Below are 11,682 nucleotides of genomic sequence, written 5' to 3' on the forward strand. Positions count from 1 at the left end.
ACACACACACACGCTCCCACACAGGTGTGATGTCAGACAGTGTCACCCAAAATACTCCCACACTCCCCATCTCATAATGTAGCCGGGCTGTCTCACCCACAGTCACACTCATATACTCATCCAGCCCCCTATCCGACACCCTGTTTCCACAGATGTTCACAGGCACCCACAGTCTCAGTCTTTTGTTCACAGTCACACACTCCTCTCCCTGGGGCTCCCTTCCAGGTCTCCAAGGTGGGCAGGTGCTGGGATGATGAAGCACTCCGCCGCAGGGTGGGGGGACCGAAGACTCCAGGGTGCTGGGTCAGAGGCCCCGCAGTCAGCTCCTCCCTCCTGCACTGCACAAGGGCAGAGGACGACTCCAAAGGTGCTTTATTAAGGAGCGAGGGAGGTACAGCGGGAATACACAGTGCGGTTCACACCGAGACCTTCAGGGTGGGAGGAGCCCCCTCACCACTCCTCCCTGTCGGCCCCCAGCTCAGCTCCCCCTGCTATAGTCGGGCAGAAGGGGTGGAGTGTGCTCAACACAGCTCTACCTTAGGGATGATCTGGCTCAAATCAGATCCTGCCCCCATTAATCCCAAAAGGTCATGTTGGGGTAGAGACAAGGAGGGCGGGGAGGGACAGAAGGGGGTCGGGCAGCCTTTCTCAGCAGGCGGGGACAGGAGACAGCCCAGGCTGAACCCATCCTTTCTCCCCCTCTTCCTCCCACCCCTTGGGGGCGCGGGCCTTGCTGAGAGCCCCTCAGAGTGGCTCTGCTCACAGTGCCCAGGGAGGGAAGGACCAGCAGCCCAGTTTCCGGACGTCTGGGGAGTGAGGTAAACTAGGGCCCAGCAGACCCCACCCTTTGAGGGCCGTGCCTGGACACCATCCTCACACTCCCCCCTCCCTCCCCCGGAAGTTCCAGAGATGGGACAGAGGAGGCCACCTGTGCCCAGCACCGGACCCGTATGAAAGTTTTCTTTTTCTTGTCTCTCCTCCTCCCTTTCTTTTTTCCTAATGGCACTGATGGGAGGGAACCGGGACAGGGGAGTCAGGGCCGGGGACCCGGGAGGCTAGGGGGCGACGCCCTCCCGGGGCAGGTCGAGCCGGACCCCATCGGCGCGCGGCGCATAGAGGGCTGCGGGCGCGGGGGCATCCAGGGTGAAGGGGCCGGGGCTGGGGCTTGAGCGGCCGGACGACGCGGCCGAGGCGGCGGGGCTGAGCTGCACGGCCGTGGTGTCCTGCGCCGTGCGCTCGCTGCTCTCCATCTCCAGCGCCACCCGCCCGCCGCCCCCGCCCTGGCAGGGACCCGCGGCCGCCGTCGAGCGCGAACGGGGCGCGGGCCCGCGGCGGCGGCTACACACGCAGCAGGCCGCGAAGAAGCCGAGCGCCAGCACGAGCAGCGCCGGCCCCAAGATGAGCGGCGCGTTGTGCCCCGGGACGAAGGAAGCGAAGGCGCCCACCAGCGTCACGTTCACGCCCGCCAGCAGCACGCACAGGCCGCAGGCGCAGAACAGCGCCGGGGACGGCGGGCCGGGCAGCCGGCCTTGAGCGCGGCCCGCGGGCGCCCGGGCCGGGGGGCCCTGGCTCTTCTCCGGGGGCGGCATCGGCCTGGGGACTCCGGGCACTCATCCAGCTCCCTCCTGCCGCCGGCCCCGGCCAGCCCACATGTCAGGGGCTCAGCTCACAGTAGTCCTGTGGGCACAGATCAAGGGAGAGGTCAGCTGGGCATCTGGGCTTCCAAACCCCCTCTCCGTTCTATGGCTATGTTCAGTGCCTGGGAGTGCAGAGGCCATGCCATCTTGGCCAGCCCCTGTCTCTGCCTCTGCCTTTGGGAAGCAACAGCTCACCCCCCATGGGAGGACTCCCTTATCCCACCAGGTCCCTGGAGTTCCTCGTGGCTAATCTTGCCATCTTCCCTCCCTCCCCACTTCCTTATGTCCTCCAGACAGACACCAGTCCTCCACCTCCTCTCCTCCAGAAAGCCTTCTTGGGCTAATTAAGTGAGTAAATAGGTGGAAAGTCCTCGGCACCGTGATAATCATGATCAGTAGTTCTAATCAGAGGCCAGGTGGCAGCTCTTGGGACTTAGCTTCCTCCCTTGAGTGTTAGAGGCCCTAGAAATCATCTGGTCTAGCCCCAGCTCGTCCAGAAGAGGAAACTGAAGTGCTGAGAGATCTAGCGATTTACCCAGTATCCGGGACCGGGACCTCATGACCTGCTGCCTGGCCTGGGGGCCACCACCCCAGGTTCTGATAGGCATAGCAATGACATTAACTTTCCCGAATATTAGATGAGGCCCTGGAGTGAATGACCACATAAGAGTGAGGAGCTCTTGAAGTTTTAGATGGTCAGTGAGAAGAGACAGTCCCTACATGGGTTGGGCTGGAGCAGACCCAAGGCCCCGGGTCCTTCCCAGACTGGGCATTCTATTAGATTCCACTCCTATCCCCATCGCATCCCCCAGGAGTCTAGTGTTGAACCTGGACTCAAAAGCCCAATCACAGGGTACTAGGATCCCTTTCTAGGATTTTCTCATTGTATCTGGTTGTGGGATCTATCACTGGATTCTATAATTCTGGGAATGCGTACAGAAGCAAGGGTAATGTCATCAGAGTCTGGGGAGTTTAAGACTTCTATTTGAGAATTCTGCTCTATAACATGAAATCACAGGTATTAAGGCCCTCGAAGGATGAGATCATAGCCATGGAGCTGTGTTAGAATTGTGAAAAAGTGTCGGAAAAGGGCTCTGAGTTGGGGTGGGAGGGGAGAAATTAGATGGGACTACTGGTTGGCACGGAGCATGCGGGATGAGCAACGGAGCATGACCTGGACCAGTGGCCTAACTCTCTGTGCTTCAGTGTTAACACGTGTAATGTGGGGCTACTAAGAGAACCTACCTGATAGGGTGTGGTGATAACTAAATGCTGTAGGCTAAATCAAGTGCTTAGAACAGTGCAGGACATAGTGAGATTTCCATGTTACTCATGTCGTAGTGGTGGCTGATAAAGAAGGGGCTCTAAGGTCTCAGATCTGGGGGGGTCAGTCATGTCAAGTTTGGAAACAGAACAGTTAGTCTGTCCCTCAGATGGAAGTGCCTCAGGGACGGGCCCTGAATTATCCTTCCCGAGTCCAAAGCCTGTACACAGAGGAGTTGGAGAGAATTTGATGATGGGGTGTGTGAAAACGAGGACTAGTGCTGGGGAGGGGCAGCTCAGGTTGTCACTCTGGACACAGGTAGGAATCAGCTTGGCCCAAGCAGGTCAGAGGGTCTGGAGGCCACCTCCGGGCCTGCCCAATGTGATGACTCCAGGGCTTCCTCCCCTGGCATCACAGTGGGAGGTGGCACCAGGGGAGGTGACAGCTGTCCTGCAACTCCAGCGAGAAGCTCCTGGCTGACACAGTAAGCTGGCAGGAATTCAGAAATCCCCAAATCCTGGTGAAGAAAGCATGTGTTGACCCTTGAGGGCATCTACCGACCACAGATTCCTCAGGAAGCGCCATATTTGCATGAACCCTCTTTTTTTGTTGTTGTTGTTTTTTTGCGGTACGCGGGCCTCTCACTGTTGTGGCCTCTCCCGTTAAGGAGCACAGGCTCCAGACGCGCAGGCTCAGCGGCCATGGCTCACGGGCCCAGCCGCTCCACGGCACGTGGGATCTTCCCAGACCGGGGCGCGAACCCGTGTCCCCTGCGTCGGCAGGCGGCCTCTCAACCACTGCGCCACCAGGGAAGTCCTGCGAACCATCTTTGATCTGCAGCTGTTGGTTCTGCCAGGCAGCAATAGCAACCGCTGAAGGGGTACAATTTTTAAAGCAGCTTCACACGCATGACATCACTGAACGATACACCTGCTTGATACTTACTAACAGCCACATCTTACAACTGAGGAAATGGAGGCTCAGAGAGGGAAGTTGATCTGGGTCTAGTGGCTGGACTAAAAGGAAGACCAGAATCAGAGAACACATGGTCTAGCTCACAACGTATGCAATCGTGCTTCATTTTAAAGAGAAGGGTTTGATCCCCTTGGTGTTGATATGGAGATAAATCCCAACACTTTCTTCCTGCTGCCCTCAGGAGGTGCTGTGAGATTCCCAAATTTCACCCCTTCTGTACCTCATCATTATCTGACATTGTCCTTCCTATGGGGAAGGCTCTGTCTGAGGCTGATGGAGGGAGCCCCTGATGGAGGGGATAGTGTCTGGCCTTTCACCTTATCTCACAGCAGACTCCTGAAAGCTGACACTGGACAAGGGTCGGGGGGGTGGCGGGGGGAGGCCTAGGTGGCTGGAGGATCCAAGGCTCTCCTTTCTTTTCCCTTATAGAGAAGACTCTTTATCTTTGGGTTTTGGCAGTTTTACTATGATGTGCCAAGGTGAGATTTTCTTTGTATTTATCCTTTGTGGGCTTCCTGATGCTTCTACAATCTGTGGCTTGATTTTTGCCTCTTTTGGAAAATTTTCAGCCATTATCTTTCCCTCTATTCTCTCTCTTCTCTCCTTCTTGCAACCTAATTGCATACATGTTCAACCATTTGACATTGTCCCACACATCTCTTATACTCTATTCTGTATTTTCTAGCCCTCCCCCCACCCCCGCCCCGGTTCTCTCTGGCTATTTTTCTACCGATCTGTCATCCAGTTCACTAATCCTCTCTTAACCTGTGTCTTCTCTGCTGTAACATCCATCTATTCAGTTCTTAATTTCAGTTGTTATAACTTTTCAGTTCTAGTATTGCCACTTGATTCTTTTTCGTAGATTTCAGTTTTCTTCTGAAAAACTCCCTCTTATGTATTTTCTTGAACATATTAAACTCTTTGAAGTCCATGTCTGAAAACTCCAACATCTGGATCTCTTGTTTTTATTGTCTGTTTTATTGCTTTTGGTTTGGGGTCATTAAGTCTTATCTCCTGTAATGCCAGATCACTTTTTTATTAAACGCCCAACATTGTAGAGATAGCTTGAGGTCCTGGATGATGTTATCTTCCTTTAGAGAAGATTTACTTTTGCTTCTGACATGCAGCTGAAGAAGGGACAGGCCCAATCTGTGACTGCACTGACTGGGAGCTGTGTTTCAGTCTTCCTGAGTCTGGTCTATATCTGGTTAACCAGTACTCAAAGAGGATAGCCTTTTGGGGCCCCCAACTAAAAGCTGGAGGTGTTTAACAGGGCCTTTCCACTTTTTAAGCCCTAAATTCCAATTTTGACTTCCCAAATCCATGGCCACTGCCCCCTACAAACTGGAAAATGCCTTAAGGGAAAGAGTGAAATAAAATATTATTTCTCTTCTCTCCAAGGTCTTGGCCCCTCAGGTCCTTACTGCCTTGGTAGCTCTCCCATGCCTTTAAACAGATTTCTTAAATGTTTCATCCAGCCTTTTTAGTTACCCTCAGTGAGTGAGTTGGTCTGATACAAGCTAGTCTTTCTTAGCCATAAACAAGTCTAGATGAGAATCTGAAATTAGCACTTTCAGATTGCTAACCAAGTTAGTTGTGTTATGTTGAGCACTTTGCAATAACATCTAATTTAATTTTCACAGCATGAGATTAAGTATTATTGTCATATCCCCATTTTGTATATGAGGATATTGAGGCACAGAAAGATTCAAGTTTCCCAAGACCACTGAGTGGCAGTGGTGGTGCCAGGATCTGAAAACTGGTGTCTTGACACCAAAGCCTGAGTTCTCAACCCAGTATAGCGCTAGGTTTGCTAAGTGCTTGTTGAATGACAGAAGCACAGGGCAGAGGCTTCTGTGGATAAGCTCCTGTAATCAGTACTTATGCTGCTCAAATATCAACAGCAGAGGAGGACAGGGTGTGTTCTGTGTGTCTCTTAAGGAAGGTAAACTCACTTTGCTCCTTCCTTGGCTTACCACACTCAGTTCAACTAAAGCAAATACCTGCCCAAGGGCTGAGCTTCCAGGGGCTAACTGCCAACAAATGATTCTTACCTGCTCCTGGGAGGCAGAACTGACTCTGGAAGACAGACTGCTCCCAGAGTCTCCACCCCAGGCAGAGAACAGGCTAAGGGCTGATTCCTGAAGTTGCCTCCATCCTGGTTGATTGGGACCTGGAGCACGCAGGGGTGAGGTGTTGAGGTCGTTCAGCTATTGCAATTAATTCAGTCTGCAGCACCATTTCCATCTGGTGGACTGTGGCCCTCCAGCTGGGGCTGGTGGATACTGTTTTGTAGCGAGTGCTCTGGGTGTCATTGGTGCTATTCACTAGATCTTTCTGGTACTCCCGCCTTCTGAACACATGTTATGATTGCACTTTCTGGCCAATTTGTGATTAGGTGGGGCTGTGTGACTAGTTCTGGCCAATGGATTATGACATTCGTCACTTCTAGGATGGAGTATTTAATTTCAGAAGCAGGACCCTCTGAGTTGGTGCTATTGCTATCCCTTCAAATATCCCTTCAAACCCTTTCTACCTCATCCCAAGGCCAGTCTTCAACTCCATTGCCTGAGCAGGAGGGAAGGTCATTGCTCTGAATCTTGAGTTTTAGAATTGGAACCTTCTCTTTAGTGAGCACCCCAAGCTGCTGAACCTGTAAAGATCATCTCGTTCAATTCCTTCATCTGCAGAGGGGGGACACTGAGGCTAGGAGTGAGGAAGTTCATGGAGGGAGTCTGTGGCCAAGCCAGACCAGAACCTGGCCTTTTCCCAAAAAGCCAGGGCTCTGACCATTGCCATTCAGCTGCGCATGACCCTGGTCAGGCAGCCAGAGTCCCCCCTGCCCTGCCTTGGCCTGGGAGGCCTTGTGGACTCTATTTGGGAGTCCAGGCCATAAGCAGTTAGAGGCAGAGGCAGACACTAAGGGGCTGGGCCTCAGATAACCAGGGTTCTTGACTCTGGTCTGGTTGGGCAACTTGGGAGGGCCAGGGCCCCTCTCTGGGCCTCAGCTGCTGAATGTAAAGGGAAAGGTTTAACCAGATTATTGTCTCTGAATCTGTCCTCCTGCTGCTGGTGGTTTGTGAAGGTGGACATGGAAACCAATCAGAAATTACTGCCAATATAGCAAAAGATCTCAAAAAACTGTGCACTTATCTGTAATATGGCTGTTCTTTGCTTTGGGCTGGGATTAAATCATTCCCTTCACCCTGGCCTGCAGAAGTAACCTGATGCTCTGCTGTTCAGGGTGGGGCTGGGGTGGGGGGTAGCTCTGATTTTGGGGAGATGGGCACTCACGTTGAACAGCAACTCTGTGCTAAGCACTTTCCCTGCACTCACACATTTAATCTTTACTATGACCCCGTGGGCTGTTGCCATCCTGAACCCAGTTCACAGTGAGAACCTGAGGCTGGGAGAGGTGAAGAACATTCCCTGGTTTACTCAGTTGTGATAGGTAAAGCTGGGATTTGAACCCAGTTCTGTCAGATTGAAAAGCCATGTTGTTTCCGCTACACTGGAATTTCTGCTTACGGAAGGTATAGAGATATTTATTTTAAAAATTATTAATTGATTATTACTATCCAGCCAATCATCAACAAGCTTGGGGCCCAGGGAGGATGGTCCTCCATAGGTGATGCAGAGCTCCTAGAGAGGGGGGTCTCCATCTGAAGCCCCTCAGGTCAGCCTGACCCACCCAGTCTCTGAATCTTGGATGTCTGTGTTGTTCTAGAGCAGTTACTTGACCAGGGGCAGTTTCCAGGCCTTCTGGTCCCAGGTTCCTGCTGCAAGGACCCAGGAGCCTCTGGGCAAGGGGGCTGGGGCTTCGGTCCAAGCATCAGGCACTGGTCCCAGCACCCTGTCTTCCATGTGAGATTGAGTCCCTCATTTGCTCAGTCTGAGCTCTTTCCCCTCACTGTGAAACCCTCTGTTTTCCTTAGCTTTGGCCCCTCTGTTCCCCTTCAGTCCCAGAAATTCTGGGCCAGCCCTCTCCCCTGGCCTCCCCATCCACCACCCTCCATTCCACCCCCATCCTCAGGGAACCTCCTACATCACCATTACTCAGTGCCAGCTTGTTCACTACCCTGGAAGCTCTCAGCTTCTGCCAACTGAATTCTGCCTCCTGGGAGCCCCCAAAGCTGCCACCACCCCCACCCTAGCCAATCCCACGGCTCCCCTACTTCTGCCCAGGCAATAGACATGCGAGAGAGCGCATGCACGCACACACACGCACACACACGCACACACACACACACAAACACACACACACACACACACACACACACTCTCACACGAGGCTCACCCAGATTCTCCAGGCTGGAAACAAGAGAATGAAGAGAGTGAAATCTGGAGGTGTGGCTTCCCAGCTGCTGCGTCTGACACCTGGGCCCCATGATCCTCATCCCTGAGTGCATGTGCACACACACACATCACACGTGTACACTCAGTGGCCAGACATATCCAGAAACACACACACAGATGCATTACACACTGAGAGTTGCAAACACATAGCCAGACACAAAGACCCTCTCAGTTGCCTGCCTATGTAGTAGAAAGAAGCTGTTGCCCAGCAGAGGGACCTCTGGAGACTTCTCTGCCTGGGAGCGTGGAGGTGGACTGCAGATTGGCAGCAGTGGAACTGCCCTTCCTGCCCACCTCCTTCCAAGGCTTTGGGAGGCGCTCTTTCTCCTCCAGCCCAAGTGCCCTGAGGGACTTCAGCATCCTTTGCACGACCGCCCCACCCTGCACCCTCTTAGTTCCTTGGCTCCTCATTTCCAACGCCCAGTTCCTCCGTTCCACCCCAACTATGCTCCCCCTCGTCACCCCAAGGACCTCACCACCCCTGTCATCACCCTGAATCCTTCCACCTCTGAGAAACCCAGCCATCCTACTCTTGACTAAACCCCATGGCGACCACTATAGAAACACCTGCACAGCACCTACTATGTGCCAAACACTGTTTTAAGCCCTTTATATTATTAACTCACTTAAGCCCTATGACAACCATATAGATAGATGCTATTGCCATCTCCAGTTTGGGATGGGGACAAAGAGGCTCAGAGAGGTTGAATCACCTGCCCAGGGTCGCAGACATGGTGATAATATGTGGCAGAGCTGGAATTCTGACCTAGGCTGTGTGTCTTCTAAATCTGTGCTCTTTACCACGACTCCGCAGCCTCTTGCTGTAACAGTGCTCTGACCTAATGCAATCCTGGAACTCTCTCTACATTTTCTCCGTGAGCCTCTCACCTCTGCTTCTTTCTCCTTCCACCCGAGAACCCCCACTGCCTTACTTCACTTACCCTCTTGCAGTTTACCTTGTCTTGCAACTTGTTCCTTTGTCCTTCTGCCAAAGCTGCCCAGTGATGCCTCGACCCTGCATCAGTCCAGCTTTCTGTCTCCTCCACGTTTGTGCCCAAACTGCTAAGCTTTGTAGGTGAAAAGAAAATCACCAGCTGGGCAGCAGGGCCCTCGTGCATCCCTGTCTCTGGCGTGACTCAGGCCCTCAAGGATCCCGGGGAACGTCCCCCTTCCTAGTCAGTGCTCAGCCCTTCTCACCATGCCTGCACCTCCTGGAGGCACTCGAGCCTCTCCTGCTTGAAACCAAACAAAGCCCCCACCTCCCCCACACCTGCCTGCATCCTGAGAGCACTGTCTGCGCTCCCTACTGTACCTCCTTCTCAAAGGTCAGTCCACTCCCGTCGCGCTTCTGTGCCACCGCGCTCCGAAGGCGCTTGCTCCAAGGCCGCCAGTCACCTCCTCGGTGCTGAATTCAGTGAGGATGGTTCAGTCCTTAGCTAACTTGACCTCTCCACAGCTTTGGACCCCTGAACCCTCCCTCCTGGGAACATTCTCTTCCTCTTAGAAACAAGCCCATTAAGCTTCATCTTCTCCCACAAAGCCCAGACTCCCAGCCGGAAACCTGGCTTCATCCTTGCACCTCCTCCTCCCTCAGGCTCTCCCCGCCACATTTGCAATCTAGTCTGTCACCAGCCCTGCAGATTCTTCCCTCCAGGGGTCTAGAACCCATCCCTTCCTCTCTAGACTCACTGCTACCCCATTCCACTCTCCTCCCCCTTCGCTCCCTGCTGAAACCCCTCCTGGGCTCTCCCAGCCCCAGCTCCCTCCAGGCAGCCCTCTAGATTTTGCTGGAGCGGAGCCGAACTCGCCAGGTGTGGTCGGGTGGCCACGCTGCTCCTGTTGCCTCTACGTTCACCTGGCTAACTCCAGCTCAACCGTCAGAGCGCAGCTGGGACGTCGCTTCCTTCAGGAAGCCTTCCTTTGCCTCGGTGATGGGGAACTGCTGTGTCCAGGTCTGTATCCCCCACTGGTCTACCTTGAGGACCAGGATTATATCCACCTTGTTAGCTGCCACATCCCCACTGGAGTGTCTGGGTCTCCCCAGGTGCCCAGGAAATATTGGTTAGACAAATGGTTAAGGTCAGAGGGGCCACTGCGGTCTGCCTTTATCTGTCTCTTGGTTTTGAAGTCGCTCTGTGCCCACTTCTCCCTATTCCCTCCTCACTTTGGGTCTTGGGAGGGTGCGGTGGACAGCTGGATGGGGACTGGAGGTGGATTCTAGGGCAGATCCTTACTGAGTTAAAGACGGGGGAGGGCTCAGGGTAAAGCAGAGGGGCCCAGGGCAGCCTCTCCATGCTGTGTGTCCCCTTCTCCTGTTTCCGTCTCTGTCGTTCTCATCTCTTTTCAGAGAACTGTGCTCAAGGCTACAGGTGCTTGACCTCTTGTCTGGGCACTACTCAGTTCCCCTGGGGTTTAGGGCTGGATATAGAGTATCTCCTCCAATCCTAAAGCTACCCTCCCCATCGTCTCCCTTCTCCTTTCATCCCCTTGCCCTCCCTCCAGCCTCCCCCAACGCCTGTAGCTTGCACTTGCCTGAGCTGGTCCAGTGGACACTTCTCTGCTGGTCCTGCCCCCGGGAACCCCCAGGGGAGAAAGGATCCCTAGAGAGGAGGGCAGCCAGGGGGGTGCCAACTTGGAGGGGGGTGCTGGGGGGAGCGGCGGCCGGCCCCCCTCACTCACCCGGCTGGCGGCTTGCAGATCCCCGGCTTAGCGGGTGGGCGGGGGCGTGAGGGCAGAGGGGCTCCAGGGAGCAGCTCCCGGGGACCCGGAGGTGCCGGGAGGGCCCTGGCTGTGGGCTGTGCCGTTCGGAGCGCCCATCTCAGCTTCCTTGCGGCCCTCGGCTCCCTTTGACCCCCCACGGATCAGCGTTCCCACCAAGTCTCCTCTTCTCTTTGGCTCCGGCTCCGCACCGCCCTTCTCCCCTCCCCGCCTCTAGGTTTTAACGCTTTTCAAGCGCCTGGCAATGAACTCCCAGCCGCCCACACACTCTCCAGTCTGGACTTCCTGAGTCCGGGATGGACACATTGCCGGTCACTCTAGAGCGAGGGGTGTAGGTCTCACTGGCTCTGTCTTCAGTTTCTGGCGGATTCCCAACCCTGGGCGGGGGTGGGGCTTGGGGGGCAGATGGGAGGGGGATGGAGCGGTGAAAGCAGGAAGATTTTTCCGGGGATGGGGCTTGTTTTCAGCAACCCTTCTCCAATCATCCTCCACAAATCCTGCATCCTAGAAAGAGGTGTGGCCACGAGCCCCTTATACAGCTCCTGGTGAGATTTGGTGGGATTTGTAAGGGTTTCTTCAGGGGTGGGAGCGGGGAGGGAGCGCTTGGCCTGCCTCCAGGCTGGACTGTGTTGGCGAGGACTGGGTGGGAGTCTGAGGTGCTGATTTTCCAGAACCTGGGGGAGTTCAGCTGGAGGAGCATCTCCAACCCCCTCTTCATTCATTCACTCATCC

The 11,682-nt window shown here is 54.4% G+C and overlaps 1 protein-coding gene across 4 annotated transcripts; it reads right to left on the reverse strand.

Annotated features, from left to right (window-relative positions):
• Positions 1–376: 376 nt before the first annotated feature.
• On the reverse strand, positions 377–11,196 carry TMEM275 (transmembrane protein 275). Of its 4 annotated transcripts, XM_060004777.1 has the most exons (3): positions 10,912–11,196; positions 9,545–9,637; positions 377–1,677 (listed from the first exon to the last, which is right to left on the reverse strand). In XM_060004777.1, exon 3 carries the CDS (start codon positions 1,587–1,589, stop codon positions 1,056–1,058), a length of 534 nt encoding a protein of 177 aa, XP_059860760.1. In that variant the 5' UTR covers positions 1,590–1,677; positions 9,545–9,637; positions 10,912–11,196; the 3' UTR covers positions 377–1,055. The 4 variants fall into 4 exon arrangements, with proteins under 4 accessions (XP_059860760.1, XP_059860779.1, XP_059860770.1 ...); XM_060004796.1 differs by lacking the exon at positions 9,545–9,637; XM_060004787.1 differs by lacking the exon at positions 9,545–9,637 and having other exon boundaries at positions 10,765–11,196.
• Between the last annotated feature and the right edge of the window lie 486 nt (positions 11,197–11,682).

The sequence above is a fragment of the Delphinus delphis genome, chromosome 1, assembly GCF_949987515.2.
Source record: "Delphinus delphis chromosome 1, mDelDel1.2, whole genome shotgun sequence".
NCBI classification, from domain to species: domain Eukaryota; kingdom Metazoa; phylum Chordata; class Mammalia; order Artiodactyla; family Delphinidae; genus Delphinus; species Delphinus delphis.